General features: G+C 48.7%; 1 protein-coding gene and 1 long non-coding RNA gene across 2 annotated transcripts in view; one reads left to right on the top strand and one right to left on the bottom strand.

The window, feature by feature from the left end:
* ADCY9 (adenylate cyclase 9) overlaps window positions 1-4,917 on the top strand; it is a 131,204-nt gene extending 126,287 nt beyond the window's left edge. The window contains exon 11 of the mRNA XM_019468420.2: window positions 483-4,917. Coding sequence (XP_019323965.2) covers window positions 483-1,671 — 1,189 coding nt within the window. The 3' untranslated portion in view covers window positions 1,672-4,917. The remainder of the gene's footprint in view (window positions 1-482) is intronic.
* Window positions 4,918-5,130: 213 nt separating this feature from the next.
* On the bottom strand, window positions 5,131-19,332 carry LOC128774745 (uncharacterized). The gene is made up of 2 exons (XR_008419191.1): window positions 19,157-19,332; window positions 5,131-5,948 (listed from the first exon to the last, which is right to left on the bottom strand). It is a non-coding gene; the product is annotated as an uncharacterized LOC128774745 (long non-coding RNA).
* Window positions 19,333-19,751: the final 419 nt, after the last annotated feature.

Here is a 19,751-nt window from a genome sequence, read left to right as displayed (position 1 = left end):
ACGATGTCTGCAGTTTACATTCAGAATGTTCAGCGGGAGAGGCGTGTGTGCATGAGTGTGTGTTGAGAGGGAAAGAGAAAAGCAGGGAAACATCAGCAATTGTTGAATCCAGGAGAGGAGTGTATGAATGTTTTAAGTAGCCTCTTAACTTTCCTGTAAGGTTGAGAATTTTCAAAATAGAAAGTTGGGGGTAAAGAAAAGATGTTAAAAGTCCAGGAGCTGAAGGCTCCTGAAGAACCACAGTCACCAAGTGCTGACTCAGAAGCCAGTGACAAAGGTCAGCCTGTATTTCTGCACCGCTCCAGCCAGCCAGCTAAACGGGAGCGGGGCGCTTGGCGGCTGCGTGCTGTCGATGCCCCAGAATTTGGTGCCGAGTGCTAGTTAGCTGGGCTGTTTCAGAACCCACAAGTCCTGAGCAGCAACCTCTCCCTTAAAAGGTGCATTTAAGAAGGTACATCGGTTCTCTTCTCTTTACTCTCCAGTTCCAAGGGGAATCCGTGCAACAGTTCCTTGCCGCGTGACGGCAGAGCAGCCAGCCTGATTGGCCAGGAGGGGGTTCTTGTCTTCTTTCTCCTGCTCTTGTTGGTCTGGTTCCTGAATCGAGAATTCGAGGTCAGCTACCGCCTGCACTACCACGGGGATGTGGAGGCGGACCTCCACCGCACCAAGATCCAGAGCATGAGGGACCAAGCTGACTGGCTGCTGAGAAACATCATCCCCTACCACGTGGCTGAGCAGCTGAAGGTCTCCCAGACCTACTCCAAGAACCACGACAGCGGGGGCGTCATCTTTGCCAGCATCGTCAACTTCAGCGAGTTCTACGAGGAGAACTACGAGGGGGGCAAGGAGTGCTACCGCGTCCTCAACGAGCTCATCGGGGACTTCGACGAGCTCCTGAGCAGGCCGGGCTACGGCAGCATCGAGAAGATCAAGACCATCGGAGCCACGTACATGGCTGCGTCAGGGCTGAACGGCGCGCAGTGCCGGGACGGCAGCCACCCGCAGGAGCACCTGCAGGTCCTGTTTGAGTTCGCCAAGGAGATGATGCGCGTGGTGGACGACTTCAACAGCAACATGCTGTGGTTCAACTTCAAGCTCAGGGTGGGCTTCAACCACGGGCCGCTCACGGCGGGGGTCATCGGCACCACCAAGCTGCTCTATGACATCTGGGGCGACACCGTCAACATCGCCAGCAGGATGGACAGCACGGGGGTGGAGTGCCGGATCCAGGTGAGCGAGGAGAGCTACCGCGTCCTGAGCAAGATGGGCTATGACTTCGACTACCGAGGGACGGTGAACGTCAAGGGCAAGGGCCAGATGAAGACCTACCTGTACCCAAAGTGCACGGACAGCGGGGCCGTGCCGCAGCACCAGCTGTCCATCTCCCCGGACATCCGAGTCCAGGTGGACGGCAGCATCGGGCGGTCTCCCACGGACGAGATCGCCAACCTGGTGCCTTCTGTCCAGAGTGCGGACAAGACGCCTCCGGGTTCCGAAAACAACGTGCAGGCCAGGGATGCTCACCTGTCCTCTAAGAGGCCCTGGAAGGAGCCTGTCAAAGCCGAAGAAAGGTGTCGATTTGGCAAAGCCATAGAGAAAAGCGACTGTGAAGACGCGGACGCTGAAGAAGCCAGCGAGCTCACCAGGCTCAACGTTTCTGAGAGCGTGTGACGCAGCGCCCGTCGCTGCCGCGGTGCTCTGCTCCTTGAAACCCAGTCACGTTTGTACTTGCCTGTTGTGCGTCCCGAGCACCACAGCCTCTGTCCCTGGACGTGGTGTCACGTGGTCGTGGCAGCCCTGACGTCTGTGCGGACCACAGCTATTCAGGGGTCGTTTCCATCCGTCTCGTTCCTTTTCTTCCCCGGAGCCCTATCCCCTGGGTGTGACCGTCCAGCAGCGTGGAGAACAAGTGCCTTCGGGGGCTGGCCGCGGCGTCTAGTCTGGGGACAGAGACCGCCGGTGGAGATCATGGCATTGGGTATTGCTGGACTTTTTAAACAGAAGCTGTGGTTAAGATAGCGTTCTTACTGCTTTTCCTCACAAGACACTTTGGGTTTTTGTTTTGTCGTCGTTTGTGTTTTTGTTTTGTTTTGTTTTGTTTTGTTTTTGCTAATACAATGTTTTTGCGGTTTATTTTTTTCTGTGTACGTAATAGTGTTTCCCAGTGCCCTGATCTTTCTATGTAAACATGTACACGCACACACACTTTCATTTATGAATCTGAGATCAAGTGCCAGTAACTCACTGTGAGGGGCGGTGGGGGGGCGTGGGGTGCGAGCAGCTGCCAGCCTGGACGGCCCGCGCCCTCCCCACCTGCGCCTTCCAGAGCTCCTGGGCCCTCGGGGCTGAGGGGGCGCCGCTTCCCAGCCAGGTGGTGTTAGGGCTTCTTCCACGTGCAGGCCCAAATTCCAGATGCTAACCAGGGATGCGCTCGTGAACCCAGGCCTCAGGTATTTAAGAGCCGTGTTTCATTCTGCCCTGGAAACCAAGGGGTCTTCCAGCTGGGAGCGAAGGGGTTTGTCTGAAGCCGAGTCCTCTGAGAGGGAAACTCGAAATAAACGTCTGAGGGTTGCATTTATTTATTTATTTATTTATCAGGAAGTGCGTGTTTGGGGGAGGGGCTGCCAGGTCATTGTGGTGAAGGGAGATAGGCTGGGTGGGGGAAAGGGGGGCTGCAAACACGCAGCAGGGTGAGAAGATGCCCACTAGTGCTTTGGCCGCTTTGGGCCACGTCCCCACACAGGGGCTGAGCAGGACCTGGACGGACGTGGCCAGAGCACTCTGGGCCAGAGATGCTCCCAGCCACGGTTTTCAGCCTAACTGACGCAGCCGCTTCTGCCCTGCGAGCTGCAGATCGGTGCCCATGGGGCCTTCCTGCCGCAGGGGTCGAGTCGGAGCCCTGCTCTGTATGAGGCAGGAGGCCTGGGCAGAGCACAAGGGTGGGCAGGCAGTGCCGGCAGGGGCTTGGCTCCCACACAGCCCAGAAGTTTCTCATCCTTTCCCGTTCTTGGCTTGTGCTGGGCCTCTGTGCGGCAGGATTGAACCTAGTGAGTGAATCTGAGCCCCCTTTAGGTGGAGTTCTTACACTGTGCGTAGAGACAGAATCGTCCACGTGCAGATGAGGTGTTAAACCAGGGCAAGTGTAGAAATCCTAAGGAAAATCACTTCTGGGCCCTTTGTTGCTAATCCTGCCCGTGATGACGTTTTGCCGTGTTGAGTCTGGAGCGGACGTGGTGTTGAACTCAGGCTAGAGTTGCCTTGTCGTGGTCATTTTCCAGGTGACACTGGCATACAGTTCACAGGATGATTTGAGGACTAGCTCCTTCTCTGTCGAAGGTCTTTACCGGCATGCCCTGTGCATTTTCTTTTCGCTGCTAAAATCTCTGTGTAACTGTCACATCTATATCAGGTCCCGTTATCAACCCCGCCCCCCAAATTCATACGCAATCTGCCATTTCCGGTATCAGGAAATACTGATTCTGATCGGCCAGCTCTCCTTGGGGACATGCATGGGTCCCAGCAGTATGGCCACAGCCAGGGTCTCGATGTCCAAGCGAGTCAGGAGCGCTCTCCGTAACCAAGATCTTCCTTCAGGTTTTACTGTCAGTTTGTTGGTCTTCCGATGCCGGAGAAAGGATGGTGTGACAATACCTCTTGCTTCTAAAGAATGTATTCTTACAAGATCCTGCAGAATTTTTATTTTTATTTTTGTTTTAAAACAAAAACTACCCGATGCTGTCCTTGCCCATAGGGAAGGTGGGTGTTAGGGGCTTCTATCAGTGTTAAGGCATGTATCTGAGTGTGGTCCTCTCCCTTTGCCTTCTTTCTCCAGGCTCCATAGCTCTGGCAGCAGCTAAGGGGCTGGGCAGTTGCTGACTCGTCAGCTGTGTCTCTGCTGTTCCGCTCAGAGCACGCCCGTAGAGGTTCATCTCTGCACATGCGTCCTCCCCAGCACATTCTCTTGTTCCTTCCCCTGCTGCAAGGATGTTTGTGATTCCTGACCCTGGGAAGCTGCAGACGGCAGGGAGAGGGTCTTAACATCTGGCGATCTGGTCCGGCAGTGTGCAAATCGGAGCCTTTGATGGATGGCTCTCCCAGAGTTTTAAAATTGTCTTTAAAAAAAAACACCCTGAGCCTTCCTAAATAACCAGTACAGATGTTCTCTCTGGGCCACTAGGCGACATGGGTCCTTCCCAGTTCCTTGCCCTGAAGCATACCTCAACGCAGGACCACAGAATCTCTGCAGCGGGAATGCCACGCGCCCAGCTCTGTTGGCGTTGAACAAATAGTCACTGAAGACGGGTCCCTAAGAAGCAGTTCAAGCGCTACCAGCACGATGGATGTGTTCTTCACAGTGGCAATACCTCTTACGAACTTAGGTCAGGAAGCAATACTTCAGAACTGAATGTGTGTAAATAGTTGCTTTGAGTTGCAACTGCTGTTTTCTTCTTGGCCCCAAGTCAGATCGAATTATACATACATACATATATATATGTATATACATATATATATATATATAAACAAGCACACAATTTTATCCAGCGCAAACAAACGTAGAGCATCAGTTATGAAGCCCTTAAGTAGCTTGAAGAGTCACACAGATTATGCAACACCTGCACATTTGCACTTGACACTGAGAGCCAGAGGGCCGCGTGCTTCCCGCTACGTGGACTGTAATAATTTGTAGTTTCCAAAGATCTGTCTGCGTTTGCATTTCTAGATTTTTGAGATAAGCATTTTTTGGTTGATTGTTTCAGAAAATCACATCATGCCTAGAACCTAAAGTTAAATTAGCAAGAACCAACTGTTTGCATTTTTCCATCGTTCCTTCACTCTGCTCTTTTTAAATTGTTAATTCTAATTATTTGAAAATGCATCCACTGAAGAAATGGATATTAAAATATTCTAAAATCTAAATCCTTGATGCCTGGTATTTCCTCATTGAAAAGATAGACGTGTAGCACTTCAGAAATTGGGGCACTCCTGGTTTCCTGCAATTTGTGGCTGAACTAAGAAGATCTGCTTTTCTTTCACATGACTCGGAAAACAAGGCAACTAAGAAAAAAAAAAAACAACCTATTTATGTATGTGGTTTCTTTTTTTTTAATGGACGTATTTGCTACAGTTAACTTAGGTTGAAAAACATTTATTTTTACATGGAACTTAGAAAAGGATAAAAAGCAGGTTGCAGTGCAAGTTTCGCTAGCAGCTATCCCTGTTGTATTAGGCCCTCTCGACAGTTTCTCCTGCAAGCTGTGAAGAGAAGGAATTGGCTGAGAAAATGAAGTAGGTTTTCTGAAAAAATGTGCCCACATAGCCTCTCCTTGCAGAGTTCCGGGGTGTCCGTATCAAGGGAAGTCACAAACCCATTTCAGAATCAGTTTAAAGTCACAGAGCCTCTCCTCAAGACACGTACATGCCCTTGGTACGTGTCTCGGGGGTTCACAACACCTCCTCTGGAGCCAGACTGTGGATCTGCTCAGGTGTAGAGGCTTTTCCCCTAAAAAAGTTTTTCCTGGTGAGTGCAGTATTTATGAACACCTTCAGAGCACAGGATCCTCTTGTAGGCTCTGTGAAGGGAAGTGAAGATGCGGCCCCCCAGTCCCTGCTCATTGCTTCACAGGGATCAAGCTTCTAGTTGGTTCTCTGCTAGAACCTGGTGCCAGTGAGGGCACTATTCGTTGACGCGGGCGTCCTTTCCTCCTGAGCCATGGGGACCTTTCAGAAGGTTAGGCAGTGATGGTCTGTGCTGCACTGAAGGTCTTGTGGGAACATGGGTCTCTTTTCTAGAAAAGGCACCCTGGGGGTCTTGGGAAGACTTCTCAGTGAAGAAACATGGCCCCGAATTTTTACAGTAGGACTTAGCCTTTGTGGCTGCTCTTCTCCAGTGTGGGGGACCTCCTTGTGGCACCTGGAATGGATCCCGAGTGCCAGGAAAAGGAAGCTAACTGGGGAAGAGATAAGAAAGAGGAAGCGATTAAGAAAAGCACACAGTTGCACAGCATCTATGTGTAGATTAAAAATCCCCCCAAGTGTCTATTTTTATACAGTTCCTTTATAAAAATTGTTGTGTTTTGTTTTGTTTTTTTTTAATTACATGACTCCAAAGAGTTGTCACTGTAAACTAGACTAATGTAAGCTTGGGGAATTCTGTTCCTGCTGGGCCCGGACACCGGAAGGAGAAGTGAATTAAGCTGTCATGTATCGAGCAAGCCGAGTGCCTCCTTAAGTCTCAGTCACGGAAAGCAGTGATCTTAACCTTTCTTGGCTCACAAAGCCTTTGATAATTTGATGACAGTTGTGGCTCTTTTCTCCAGCAAACAAACAAACAAGCAAACACAGAAAACACACGCATACACACACACACAAACAAACCCTCTTAGTGTTGCGTACGATTTCAGGAGTCCCTAGATCCAAATAAAGTACCCGCGATCTGCAGTAACTAGAGGGATGATTTTTTATTAGAACTCTCTGCAGGTGAGGTTTCCAAGCATTTCCGGACGCCATTGGAAATTTGGTTCGCCACGTCAGTGCTGCTTGTTTGTACGTGGATTCCCAAGCAAATGATATGTTAGTGTTTGATGCCTGAGTTACTTGATTATATTCAAAGAGCCACTCAAAGAACTTTACAGTTTTACAAAGTCAGATTCTTCCCAACAGATAAGGAACATTCAGCCAGTAACTACTGAGTACCTACTGCGCGCCCAGTAATTGCAGACCTCCCTTTATGTGGGTTGTTGACGTTGCCACAAGGCTTGAGAATATCTGAGCAGCCACTGTGGTTACAGACTCTGCTTTTCCCATTGCTTTCCCGCTACAAATTCGAGGACAGCTGGAGGGATCTGGGTTTGCGTAGCGACATCTTCTCCTTACTGACGTTTTTAAACAGTGGCTTCTCAGTGTCCTCTGTAGCCCCTGAGATGATCTTTGTGTTCATGGTCTTAAGGAGTATTCAGTCTCCCAAGAGAGAGCGACAGACAGAGAAGCGTTCAGAGAAACAGCTGCACCCGTATCGGGTCGGTCCCTCACGGAGGGGTGAGGCCACTCCACATGCAACCCATAAAATCATATGCTCTATTTTTAAAACCGTCCTCTCCAGATGGCAGTTGGGGCCCCAGCACAAGGGTGTCAGAACAAGGCGCTGGCTTGGACTGATTGGGCTGGTGGGAGCCTTTCAGGAACACCGCCACCCAGTAAAGTGTCTCCCTGCCCTCTCCAGGAGGAAGGGGTCCAGATGTCTCTGACCTTCTCGTGTCTGCCCTGTGCCCTGTCGAGAGGTGGGCCGAGGCAGCTGGCAATCTTGTAAACGAATTGCTCTTCTAAACGTCTTCCTCTGACTTTCTTGATCTTCTCAGCAAATAAAATTCTTGCCACGTAGATTGGGAGGGCAATGGATGGCGTCAGAAAGGAGGAATTGTTTGGACTTGTCCGTGTGATCCCAGGAAAAGGAAGTGCTGAACACCCGCACACTTGCAGCAGGCCCCTTGTGACATCCCTGTGCCCAGGGCCGACCTCACAGCTCGCTGCGCCCGTCCTTGGGAAGAGCTCCACTCACATTCTCCCTGGCTTCCAGCCTCTCAGCTCTCCAGAACTGGCTGCTGGGGAGACCTCCTCCCACCGAAGACCAGCCAGCCCCAGCTCAGGGACAGCCATTTCTCTCCAAGGACACACGTGCCTCCATTCATTCCACTGCCGCCCCAGCCCCTTGCACCGGTAGTGTTAACCTCCCAAGTAAGGTTTCGTTTCATGCCATCCTCACTGTCTGACTTCGGGAATATGGACAAACCTGCAATGACACGGTGAGCAGCCAGTTTATTGACTTAAAGAAAAGAACCCTTTCGCTGCTAAATTCAGTTCTCGCGTATGCAAACATGCCCCTCCACATAAAGCAGTTTCCCCTTACAGCTTTATACCAAGGAACTCGAGACACAGGGAACCCCTTTTGTCTTCACGACGCCTCGCCAAAGGAGGTAGGCAGAGAGCTTTTTTCCCTCTGCGACAGATTGAGAGCTGAGCGTAGCTGAGTGGCTTCCCCCCCCGGTTCAGCTGGTGGCTGCCCCTCGTTCCCAGCCACACAGCCAGAACACAGAGCATGCTGCCGAATCCAAATAACTAGATGTCTGGACCTCCGCCTCCCTTTGCCGGGAAAGAGCAAAGAATCCAGGTAGTGGAGTGCGTCATCACGCATTTAAATGGTGAAATCAGACAGCAGGTCAGCAAGTGACCGACAAGGTAGAATACGTCTTCTCTCCTCTCCCTCTCCCCTTCTTTTTGTGAGACTGGATGCGTGACTTAAATGTAGGATGTTTATTAGCTGGCATATGCTTAAAATGGAGTTTAAAATTATTCCAATGTGCATATACTAACCAAGACTCTCATCAGAAATGAGGCAAAGTTTGCAACATGTCAGTGCCTTCAGCAAGATCAGCATAAAGCACAGGTTGTTATGTTGCTGTCCTATACTTCCTGCCAACAGAACAAATAGATTGCATACTTTTAACATAAAATCAGGGTTTTTTCCCCCTCTAACTGTTGATTACACAATAAATTCTTTATTATATATACTGTTAGGTCATTTTTGAAACACCTGTATCAGATATCTGCATACCTCTGGTATTTCAGGGAAGTATTAGAGGGGAAGAGAAATAAGTACAACTTGGCTATGTAACTTGAAGTAACATAGAATGTCATTTGCATTGTCCACCAATGTGGGGCTTTGGGGTAAAAAATGGACTTTGTTGACTAGTCACAAAGGACTGAGGAAGCCAGTAGTTTACCTTTTAGCGGCCAGTCATGTAGCATGGTGGGTTGGTGGAGCTTTTCGTTGGTAATTTTGGTTTGCCAGAATGATACCTCTTCCTCCTCAAGAGTAAAGATTTTTGATGGCATCACAGATACGTTTGGAATGTTCATGTAGCACAGAAGAATATGGTTGAACATGATCCCTGATCTCCTGTTATTGATTGCATGATGAGTTGCACTTTCCCAAAATTTCATTCAGGGACTTCTGTCGACTTCTAAAGATCCTAACCTACCATGATACCCAGAGAGCATTTGGATTTGTTTCTTTGTTTTTAATATTTAAAAAAATGCAATTTACATGAACTTTCAGGAAATTAGTTCAATTAAAACCTAAGAAGATAAGGTAAAACTATTTGGAGGGGGAAAAAATTGGAAGCAGTCATCCAAATTAGGATAAAAGCAACTTTTTTCCTAAAGTATTTCTAATGAGACAGAGTGAACATACTGCACAAATCACATAACAATCCAAAATCTTCCATTCGCGCTTCTTACGCAGCCAATATGATGGGCCACTTCGATCTTTTCAGGATCTCATTTCCAAATTTCCTCCTCTCCTTCTTCAACTGCCCGTTTTGTTGGCAGAATGACAGTAGGCTCAGACCTGTGTGCTTAGAGAGAACACCCAGTGTGTCCTAATGAACTAGCTGTTCGTTAGTTCCTGGACCTCCCTCCTGGACCTCCCAAGAGTTTGTCTGCATTCTCAACCAGTGGCTCCTGTCCTGCATTCCCAACCAGTGGCTCCTGTCCCCGCCTGAAACAGAAGACCTCTGTCACTAGTGCCCGTAGCAGCAGCCCCTTCGATGACTTCTAGCAGGAGCACAGCCACTGCCACAGCATGAACGTCCCGCGTGCCCTGCGACAGCCGGGCCCCACCCTCCTCCAGTCCTCCTGAAGTGCAAGAAGGCGATGTCCGAGCACTACAATGGCACCAACCCTCCTGCGGCCTCTCCGTCTTCCTGGAGAATTCCGGTGTCTTTCCTGTTCCACTTGTCACACTCTTCCCCGTCCACACCTCACACACTGGCCCAGTTTGAGATGTCCCAAGCCCCTCGCCATAAACTGCCACCAGGGCCCAGGCAAGCCTGTGACATCCACCGCCCTTCAGGAAATAATCTTCAAGACCCTTCTGGTTTTAACCCCAAGGAGCTGCCAGAGTCACAAGCTGGGAGTTGGAGCCTGGCTCACAAAGAGGATTGTCATCTCTGCACTCCTGGGCCAACCCTGGGCAGCAGTGAGCCGGACCCTCAGAGACACCCCCCCCACCAGTCCCCAGTATCCTGGGATTCCCCGAAGCTATCCTTGGACTTGGGGGACGTCAGGGGAAGAGCAGAGGACCACCTGGGGATGCCCAGAGAAGTGGCTGTCCACAGAGAGCAGTTCACCAGTGTTCAGTGACCTAGCGCAGCAGGTCTTGGATCCCCAGCAGCCCTTTGCCACCCCCGTGACCCTCAGATGTCACAGCAGCAGGTGTGCCAGGCAGGGCCTCCAGGTCCCCCTCTTCGCACTACGGCATTAAACCAGAGCACCAAGAACCGCACACTGATGAGCGTCGTGTGAAAAACCCAAAGCCTTAACATCCTCGTGGAAATCCTCTGTCGATGTCACAGTCCGTCACAGACGGCGTTTTCGGATTAGCCGTCCCTGAGACGATCCAGAAACTACAATCAACTTCCACTGTCTCAATCCATGCACCCATCCTTCCAAAACCAATTCTGTGAGGCACGCGAGCCCTAATGTAACACGACACGCCAGCGTGGCCCCGTCCAGCTTTGTCCTGACAGTTGCCAGGGCGTGTGTCCTTGCTTGTGGTGGTGAATCACCGTGGAAGGGCTCCTTCAAGCAGCCTTTGACTTGTGGACGGTCGTGTGTCCTACCCTGAAGCCAGCATTCCTTCACACACGCTGACGGAGGCTGCCTATGCATGGGCTTTGCTTCTTGCTACCCATGAAACAGAGAAAGAAATCACGGATTATAAATAGGCTTCCCCTTCCAAAAGCATGGATAGTTTTCTTTTTAGATCCTATTTTCTAGAAACTGCTTGTGGTTCTTTCTTTCATCCCCTCCAAACACGTTCCCCTCTTCTCTCTTCTGACAGAAGCTGAGACGGGGACTCGAAGTTTGCTTTCAGTTCAAGGGAAGGGGCCTAAGTGTAAATAAAAGTAAATAGAAGAGTAAAAGTAAAGTAAGAAAGAAACTGCTTACGTTTTGCCAACAACCAAAACCAAGAAGAACTGTATCTATGAAATACTAAGCGACATCTGTATATAGATAAAAGCACGTTATCTGTAAGTCATTACTACAGACCTTGTCATCTGTCGTGTACTCAAATGTTTCACTGTATTAGAGAAAACTTCACACTATCTATCGAGGAAAGCTGGGGAAAGAATTCAAAATACAGTATCATTGACTCAAATTTTGTTGTTTATTCTGGGCTTGGCACAATTTCAAATAGGAAATGCGCTGAATGTAAATTATGGATCAGAAAATGGATTTATCTGCAGGGATTCTGAAACCTCTCTTTAACACAAGACCAGTTCATACGGGTTAGCCCCTGTGGGTATGCAGTCCACTGGTGGGGGTTGGGGGTCAAAAGCAGGTGGGTGCATTTTAATACCAAATGCAGGCACTTCCGGGAGAAGGGGGTGGGGGTGCTGCCATCAGCTCTCCCTAGCTTGAATCGAAGTGTCCCGAACACATAGCGTGACTGCAAGTTTCTGGGCCTCAGGTGCAACTCTCGGGGTTGGAAGGTTCATTTAGCCCCTCTCCTCAAGCAGGAACGTGTGCAGACAGGCAGAGAGAGAGCGAGGAAGCACTCCCTCCCTGGGAGTCTCTCTCCCCACCTCTGAAGGAGAGCAGGTGAAGCCTCTGGGAACTGTGGGTAGGACACACTCCTGCATGTCTGGCGGGAGCTTTCTCTGAATTCTCTGGAGTTTGTTGGACCGTGAGCTGAGCTCGAAGACGGGAGCGAACCAAAACTTGTTTTCTTTGGACTGCTTCAAGCAAAAATGGAAGAAGGGGGCTCATTTTTTCCAGTGACTTTTTTTTTTTTAATCAATAGTACAGATCCAAAGTAAGCATTTATTCACTGGCCCAGCTTCCTAATCTTTTCACTTAGAAGTGTGACTGCCGATCCCCTGAGTTGTAAGAATATGCTGAAAACCGAGTCGACAGGCTTCGGAGCCTGGGAATCGGGAATCGTAGAAAGCTCTCCCCTCCTTTGGTTGGGTCAGCTTCCCTGGGGAAGACCGTTAGGTGTGTACTTCCCAGTACTTTTTCAGGTGCCGTTGGGCAGACAGGTGTGTGAGGCTGGTTCACAAACACAATACCAAGAGGAGTTTGGTAGCCTCCTTGGGAGGAGACCCGGCTTGCTTTCATTTTTGTTTTAAAATGCAGCCCAACTATCTAGAAAGAGAAAAGGCTTGCTTTCAAATGCCCTGGTGGCATTTTTTTTTTTTTTCTGTCTGTGAAGGAAATGTCTACCTTCTTTTTTTTTCCAGTTATCAAGCGCATTTGAAAATAAGAAAGCATCTATTGACATAGAATCATGCCCCAGCAGGGACTCCTTTCCAGCCCAGTGGCTTTCCTGAGATTGAAACAGTCCTCCCAGGTGGCCCTTCAGACCTTCCCCGTGAGGTCAGAGACCAAGAGTTCCTCGTCCAAGAGACCCTTCACTTGACTCAGCCAGCATACGAAGGCTGTAACCTTCTTTTAAAAAACAAGAAAGTACCTTGTATAACGAATTCTTCCAGCCACAGGGACGTGGGAGCAAAGGTTAACACTTGAGGATATCAATCTCGGTTTTGAAGCGGTATTAGTTTTAGTTTTAATTTATCAGTTTTTCTGGAAGGGTTTTGTTTTGCTTTTCAATCAAATTAGTCGCTCTGGTACTGTGGTGAGGAAGTAACTTTAATTTCAAGGTTTTCATAAGTTTACAGGAACATAAAAATTTGATGCCGGTGAAATTTATTAGAATTCTCCATTATCTTGTGGATCTAGTACCCATCTGTCTCGCATATGTATGTTTCCAGGGATGGCTGACAAGGGTCCTCGCCATATACTGGTCCCACGCCTCCTTATTCTGCACACATGGAAACAGCAATGCATCGAGACCGGAGGATACCGGTTGTAAAATGAGGCCGGCTCTGAGTTGGATTCAAAGCCCCCACAGAGGAGAGTGCCCCCCCGAAGAGTGTACATACACTGGCGTGCTCTCGAGAATAGATTTAGAAACAATCCCACCCGCTCAGCAAATGTCATTTTGTTTCTGTCTGCTCACCCTTCCAATTTGCAATAACCTGACAAAAAGTGCCAGAATGAAATCAGGAATGTTCGTATTTGAAGGAGACGTTGGCAGGCAGCCACGGACTCAAAGGGCGAAAACGAATTCTGCTTTTGCTTTTCTGTCAGTAACTCCACACGCTCTGCCCACGCAGGGCCCGAGGGGGGATTCTGATGGGTCAGCCGCGTGCCGACCACCGAGAGCCCTCAGCGGAGGAGGTGATGTGTGATAGTGAAGTGAACCCCCCACCCTGCTCCTGGACGAAGTGTGTGCCCCCTCGTCCCCCCTCCTAGTGCACGGAGGTGGGATGATCCCACCACCCAGGGGGGCGGTCAGCTCACCGAGCCCAGCCGCCGCCCAGAGAACATGGGCCTAATGCCTCAGACCAACCCAGTGAAGTCCATTTGAGTCTGGTTTACCCGACCTTCCTCCCCAGTCGGAGAGACCTTCCACTTGACCGAGGGAGGGAGGGAGGGAGGGAGGGAGGAGAGAGAGAGAAAAGGAAGGAAAAAGAGAAGGCAGGAAGAGAGGGAAGGAGAGAGAGAGAGAGAGAGGAGGCAGGCAAATGCCTTCACCACTTTTAAAATGGATTTGATTTTTCAAATCCGTTTCTAGATCGTGTCTTCAGAACGCCTCTCCTGCAGTCAGGTCGAAGGGGAGGAGGCTCCCCTGTGGAGTTTTAAGCTGAACAATGGAGAGCACTGGGGTTCAGTTTGTTTCCGCCACCCCTGGAAAGGTGGGCAGCCAGCCACCCTTCCGATTCGAGGTGGGGGTGGAAGCATCCTGGTTTTCCAAAATAAGGAACAAGATGAATTTGGGGCCAAACAGGGCTTGGAGACAAGATTCAAGGCTCTTGAAGGATGCTCACCAGAAGAGGGGGTGGGGGTGAGGGGCGAGAGTTTAGCCCCTTCCCAAGCTGTCCTGGAGGGGGTTGGCCTCAGGACTGGGAACCCCCACAGGATGGGGCAGGCAGGGGACAGCCAGCTCTCCAGAAGGCCCGTGCCAGCCACAGGAGGGGCATGATGGATAGAGGCTGAGCAGCCTCTTTAGCCAGAAGGCCCACAAGATCCTGAAGAGGAGAGATCAGGACCACTGTCAAGCTTCCCAGGAAGGGACTCCGTCCTCCGCCTGAGGCTCCAGGTGGGTGTTACTTCCCCTAGAGAGAGAGGACAAGGCTGCTGAGTGCCCAGGACCTTCCTGGGGCCTGGCCTCAGAGTCTGATGAGAAATAAACTCTCCCCACATCGTCCTTTCCTAAAGTTAAGGAATTGCCTCTGCAGAAGAGACCCCTCACCATAGCAACATGTAGTCTAGCAGTAGGACCTGGAATGTTCCAGAAACCTTAAAGCCTGGGGTGGGTGGGGAGAGAGGGCCCAGGAGCAGGGTCAATGGCAGGAGAAAGGAGCCCTTGCGTGAGGCTCTTTTCATGCAGAGCCCCAGGGCTAAAAATAACCAGGCAGCTGTTCAACAGCTGGTGCAGAGAATGGTCTAGCATGGGCAGGGGTGCACGCCTGTCCCAGAGCACCTAAAGGACCCCTCCCCCTGCTAGACACCCCCTCCTTACACCTGGAACCCACAGCTGGCTCAAGACTGAACAAAAGAGACACAGGGTCTGCCTTCTGACTCTTTGTAGCTAAGGAGATCGCCCTCTACCATGGCCATGTGGTTAGCACAGCAGTGTTGGCTTTTTTTTTTTTAACCTTTTTGCTTTTTATTGAGATCTAACTTATACCAACGAAGCACACGTAGCTCAGTGAGTTTTTATGTATTATTCACCTATGTAACAATCGTCCAGATCAAAGTGTAGGGCGCTTTGAGCACCTGGTCGTGGGGAGCGGGGTGGGAGTGGACTCTTTCGAGCCTGAGTGGCCAGCACCCCTCGATCCAAGGCTAACTGCTGTTTGGATCTCAGAGATTCTTCTTCCCTTAGCTTCATGACTGAGCACCTCACAGGAGTCCTATAGTAAGTATGGTTTTGTGTCTGGCTTCTTTTACTACTTGACACGCCTGTGAGAGTCCTCTGTGTGGTGGGTGGCAGAACTTTTGTTCTTTTTCATTGCTTTGTAGTGTTCCGTGGTATGACGAGATCGTGCTGTGTCTATCCACTCTTGTGTTGAGGGGCACTGGGTTCTTTCCAGTTTGGAGGTATTATGACGAATGCCGTAATGAACGTTCTTGTCGGTGTTGGCATATTTCACAGGAGATTTGGAAATAAATTCTAGAGACATCTAAACCGATACACCCTCAATGGAGGGCAATTTGACAATATCTGTCAAAAAACCACACACACTTCTGGGAATTTATTCTATAGATCTGTTCAAACATGTCAATTATCTTATGTACAGGGTTCTTCAGTACAGCGTTGATTTATAAACACTAGATTTATAAACACTTTTCGTTGTTAAGCTGTAAGTGTTCTTTATATATTTTGGATACTAGACTTATCAGATATATAATTTACAAATATTTTCTCCTATTCTGTAGGTTGTCTTTTCCTTTTCTTGATGATGTCCCTTGATACACAGTGTTTTAAATTTTGATGAGAACCAATTTATCTATTTTTTCTTCTGTTGCCTGTGCCTTTAGTGTCATATCTAAGATTTCCATTGCCAAAACCAAGGTCACAGAGATTTACCCCTAGATTTCTCCTAAGAGTTTTACAAAATACATGGAACATAATCCCTACAGTGGGATAAAACTTATGATGTGGGCTGCACACCGTGACTTCTCCCCAAAGGGCACAGTATGGGAGCAGGAAGGAAAGGAGTAACTTTACACAAACACACCTCAGCCAGGTAGCCAAGGTCAACATCAATAGTGATAAGTCATGTCAATAGCATGGACCCTGGATAGGATGAAAATGACACTTCTTTGGGCCAAATTATGACTCCCCCCTCCCTACAAGTTTATATGTTGAGGTCCTAATTCCCAGCACCTCAGAATGTGACCATATTTGGGGAGAGGATCTTTAAAGAGGTAAATAATGTTAAATGAGATCCCTGGGGTGAGCCCTGATTCAATGGAACTGGTGTCCTCATAAGAAGAGGAGATTAGGACGTGGAGCAAGGACCACGTGAAGACACAGGGAGAAGATGGTCATCTGTAAACTAAGGAGAGAGAGGCCTCAGAAGAAGCCAGCTCTCCTGGCACCTTGATCTTGGACTCTGAGCCTCCAGAACTGAGCAAGAAGAAATTTCTGTTGGTGAAGCTGCCTGGTCTGTGGTATTTGTACGGCAGCCTGAGCCAACCTAATACAAACACTTTACCTCTGAAGGCCTCCCCGCAAAAACCCATAACTCCATTTTAATCATGAGAAAAACATCAGACAAAGACCCAGTTAAGGGACATTCCAGAAAATACCTGACCAGTCCTCCTCAAAACTAATAAGATTATCAAAGGTTAAGGTATAAAAATAATAATAATAAAAGTCTGAAGAACTGTCATGGTCAAGGGGAGCCTGAGGAGACATGACAACTAAATGTAATGTGTTGTCCTGGGTGAGACCCTGGAACAGGAAAAAGGCATTAGGTAAAGACCGAACAGGAAATCAGAACCAGGTATGGACTTTAGCTAATTGTGACAAACGTACCCCACTCGTGTCAGATGGTAACAACAGGAGGGACTAGGTATGAGGGATGTGAAGGGTATCTACTCCCTCCACAATCTTCCTGTAAATCTATAATAAAGTAAAAAAGTTTGTTTTAAAAATCGGACAAGGGCATCTGGGGGCTCAGTTGGTTAAGTGTCCGACTCTTGGTTTCGGCTCAAGTCATGATCTCACGGTTCGTGAGTTTGAGCCCCACATCAGGCTGCATGCTGACCGTGCAGAGCCTGCTTTGGATTCTCTCTCTCTCTGCCTCTCCCCTGCTCATGCTCTCTGTTCTCTCTTTCAAAATAAACTTTTTAAAAAATAAAAATAAGAATTGGACAAAAGCTTTGAATGGACATTTCCACAAAGATATACAAATGGCCAATAAGCACATGAAAAGATGCTCAACATTATCATCCATTAGGAAAATGCAAGTTAAAACTATAATTAGATGCCATTTTACACCCACCAGAAGGGCTAAAATCAAAAAGAAACAACAAGTGTTGGCACGGATGCAGAGAAACTGGAATCCTTCTACATTGCCGACAGGAATTTAAAGTGGTATGGCCACATCGGAAAAACAAAGGTTTGGCACAAGAATCTTCTTATGTTTCACTTATCATCATACCCAGTAATTCCACTCTTAGATCCCTACCAAAGAGACAGGAAAACACAATGACTGGAATGGGAACATTCAACAGCATGTTATTGACAATAGCCAAAAGGCAGAAATAACCCAAATGTGCCACCAAGTAATAATGGATAAATAAACATGGTCTCTTCACACAGTGGAATATCATTTAGTAGTAAAAAGGAAAGAAGCGCTGATTTGTGTCTCAACACAGATGAATCTTGAAAACGTGATGCTCAGTGAGAGAAGCCAGATGCAAAACGCTACATATTCTATATTTCCCCTCTATGCAATGTCCAGAAAAAGCAAACCAATAGAGCTTTATTAGTGGTTGCCTACATCTAGGGATGAGAGCAAGAATGAACTGCAAATAGTCACAATCAAAATTTTGGTGATTGGGGCACCTGCGGGGCTCAGTCGGTTAAGCGCTCGACTTCCGCTCAGGTCATGACCTCACAGTTGTGGGTTCGAGTCCCGTGTCGGGCTCTGTGCTGACAGCTCAGAGCCTGGAGCCTGTTTTGGATTTTGTGTCTCCCTCTCTCTCTGCCCTTCCCCCACTCTCACTCTCTCTCTCTCTCTCTCTCTCTCTCTCTCTCAAAAATAAATAAACATTTAAAAAAATGTTTTAAAACTTTTGGTGATAGTAGAAATACTCTAAAATTGCTTTGGGATGATGGTCGCACAACCATATATATATTTATTTATATAAACTTACCAAAATCATTTAGTTGTATATTTACGGTGGGTGAATTTTATGGCGTGTGAGGCACAGATGAAACAAGATTGGCGATACGTTGATAGTTTTGTAAGCTGGCTGACAGGTAGACAGGATTCACTTGACCATTTGTTTTACTTTTGTTTATATTGGAAAATTTTTGTAATACGAAGTTTTGAAAGTAATGAATTGCTCCTTTGTGCTTGCCCTAAACACATGTTTCCATAAAATATCCCAGTGTCAGCATCATTTACATACCTTCCTTTCTCCCTGTCAGATGGGGGCAGTTCCTAGGGGTAGGGATGGTTTCCTATTATTTATTGGAGGGCTTTTTTTTGAGGAGGGGGATTTTTGGAACTTAAAAAAAATTTTTTTTAATGTTTATTAATTTTTGAGGTGGGGGGAGGGGCAGAGAGAGAGGGAGACACAGAATCTGAAGCAGGCTCCCGGCTCTGGAGCTGTCAGCACAGAGCCCGACGCGGGGCTTAAACTCACGAGCTGTGAGATCATGACCTGAGCCGAAATCGGACATTCAACCGACTGAGCCACATAGGTGCCCCTGGAACTTTTTTTTTTTTTTTTTTTAATCCAGAGACTGGCAAATAAATGTTAGTTGAAGAAATTGTTTTAAATAAAATGGGGAGGGAGAAAAAGAAATAACCGGTAACGCAGGGAACACCATTTTGTGAATGCTAACTCAAGCTTCTCAAAGGGAAGTATTTTAAGTACTCAGAACTGCAAGGTGACATCTTGCTTCAAAATGCTTTTTGGCTGTTGGGTTTCTGAGACAGTCTGTGTTAGGGAGGGCCACCATTAGTAGCAACCTTAGTGATGGGTCTTTGCTTCTAAAATTGTTATAAAATACTGAAAGCATTTGACGTGAAAATAACGCAGAACAAAACCAGATCCTTTCAGACTGGGGACTTTACAGAGAGTCTCAGGGTGCTGGATGTGTCTCCCCTCTCCCATCCCATCAGCGTAGAAAATGCGTTCTTTGTTGTGATAAATTTCCTGTTTTTAAAATAGGTGATTTTCTTGCCAATGGACAGTCTTCTAAGGCATGCACTGAGGTGGAAACCTTTGAAGAACCTTCCAGATGTGCTACCAGAGATGAGCAACTCACCTGAGAACACAGACCTACCTAGTGAGAGAAGGCCAGAGGCAGGGAGGTAACGTGGACTCCTTCGTCTCCAGGGGCCAGGCAAGGGCTAGGTCTTGAGAGGTTATTGCCCGTAATCCGCCCCCACAGCCCTGCGAAAGAGGTGAGAAAACAGGGGCACTCGAGGCTGGAGGCTCTGAGGCCCAGCAGCTGACCAGACCCGGGGACCACAGGACCCCCGGACCCCGTGACTCCTCGGAGCAGGGCAGGCCTGGTTCTCGGGCGCCACCTAGCGTTGGCCACGCGCGGAGCCGCCTCTCCGTCCACAATCTGAGCACCTGAGTCCCGTCCCGGACAAAGCAAAGCAGGAGGGACCCCTGGATTTCGCGGCCAGCCGGGGCGGGTGGCGTCCCTGAAGGGGTTGAGGCGAGCTCTACTCGGGGCTTCTGGTGTCGGGGTGCCTGGGAACGGCCAGGACGCCGGACTGGGAGCGGGGACAGGACCCTGTCGCCTCTCTATTGTCCCCGGGCATTCGTTCCTTGTGTGTAGCAGCAGGCGGGAGTGGCTCTGAGCCCATCCGGGGGCGCTTCCAGCTCTGAAAGTTTAATCCAAGAGCACAGGCTCCCGCACCCCCTAA

Source organism: Panthera pardus, unplaced genomic scaffold (assembly GCF_024362965.1).
Source record: "Panthera pardus isolate Hobbes unplaced genomic scaffold, ASM2436296v1 HiC_scaffold_4, whole genome shotgun sequence".
Classification (NCBI taxonomy): Eukaryota; Metazoa; Chordata; class Mammalia; order Carnivora; family Felidae; genus Panthera; species Panthera pardus.
This window is presented reverse-complemented; position numbering and strand designations above follow the sequence as displayed.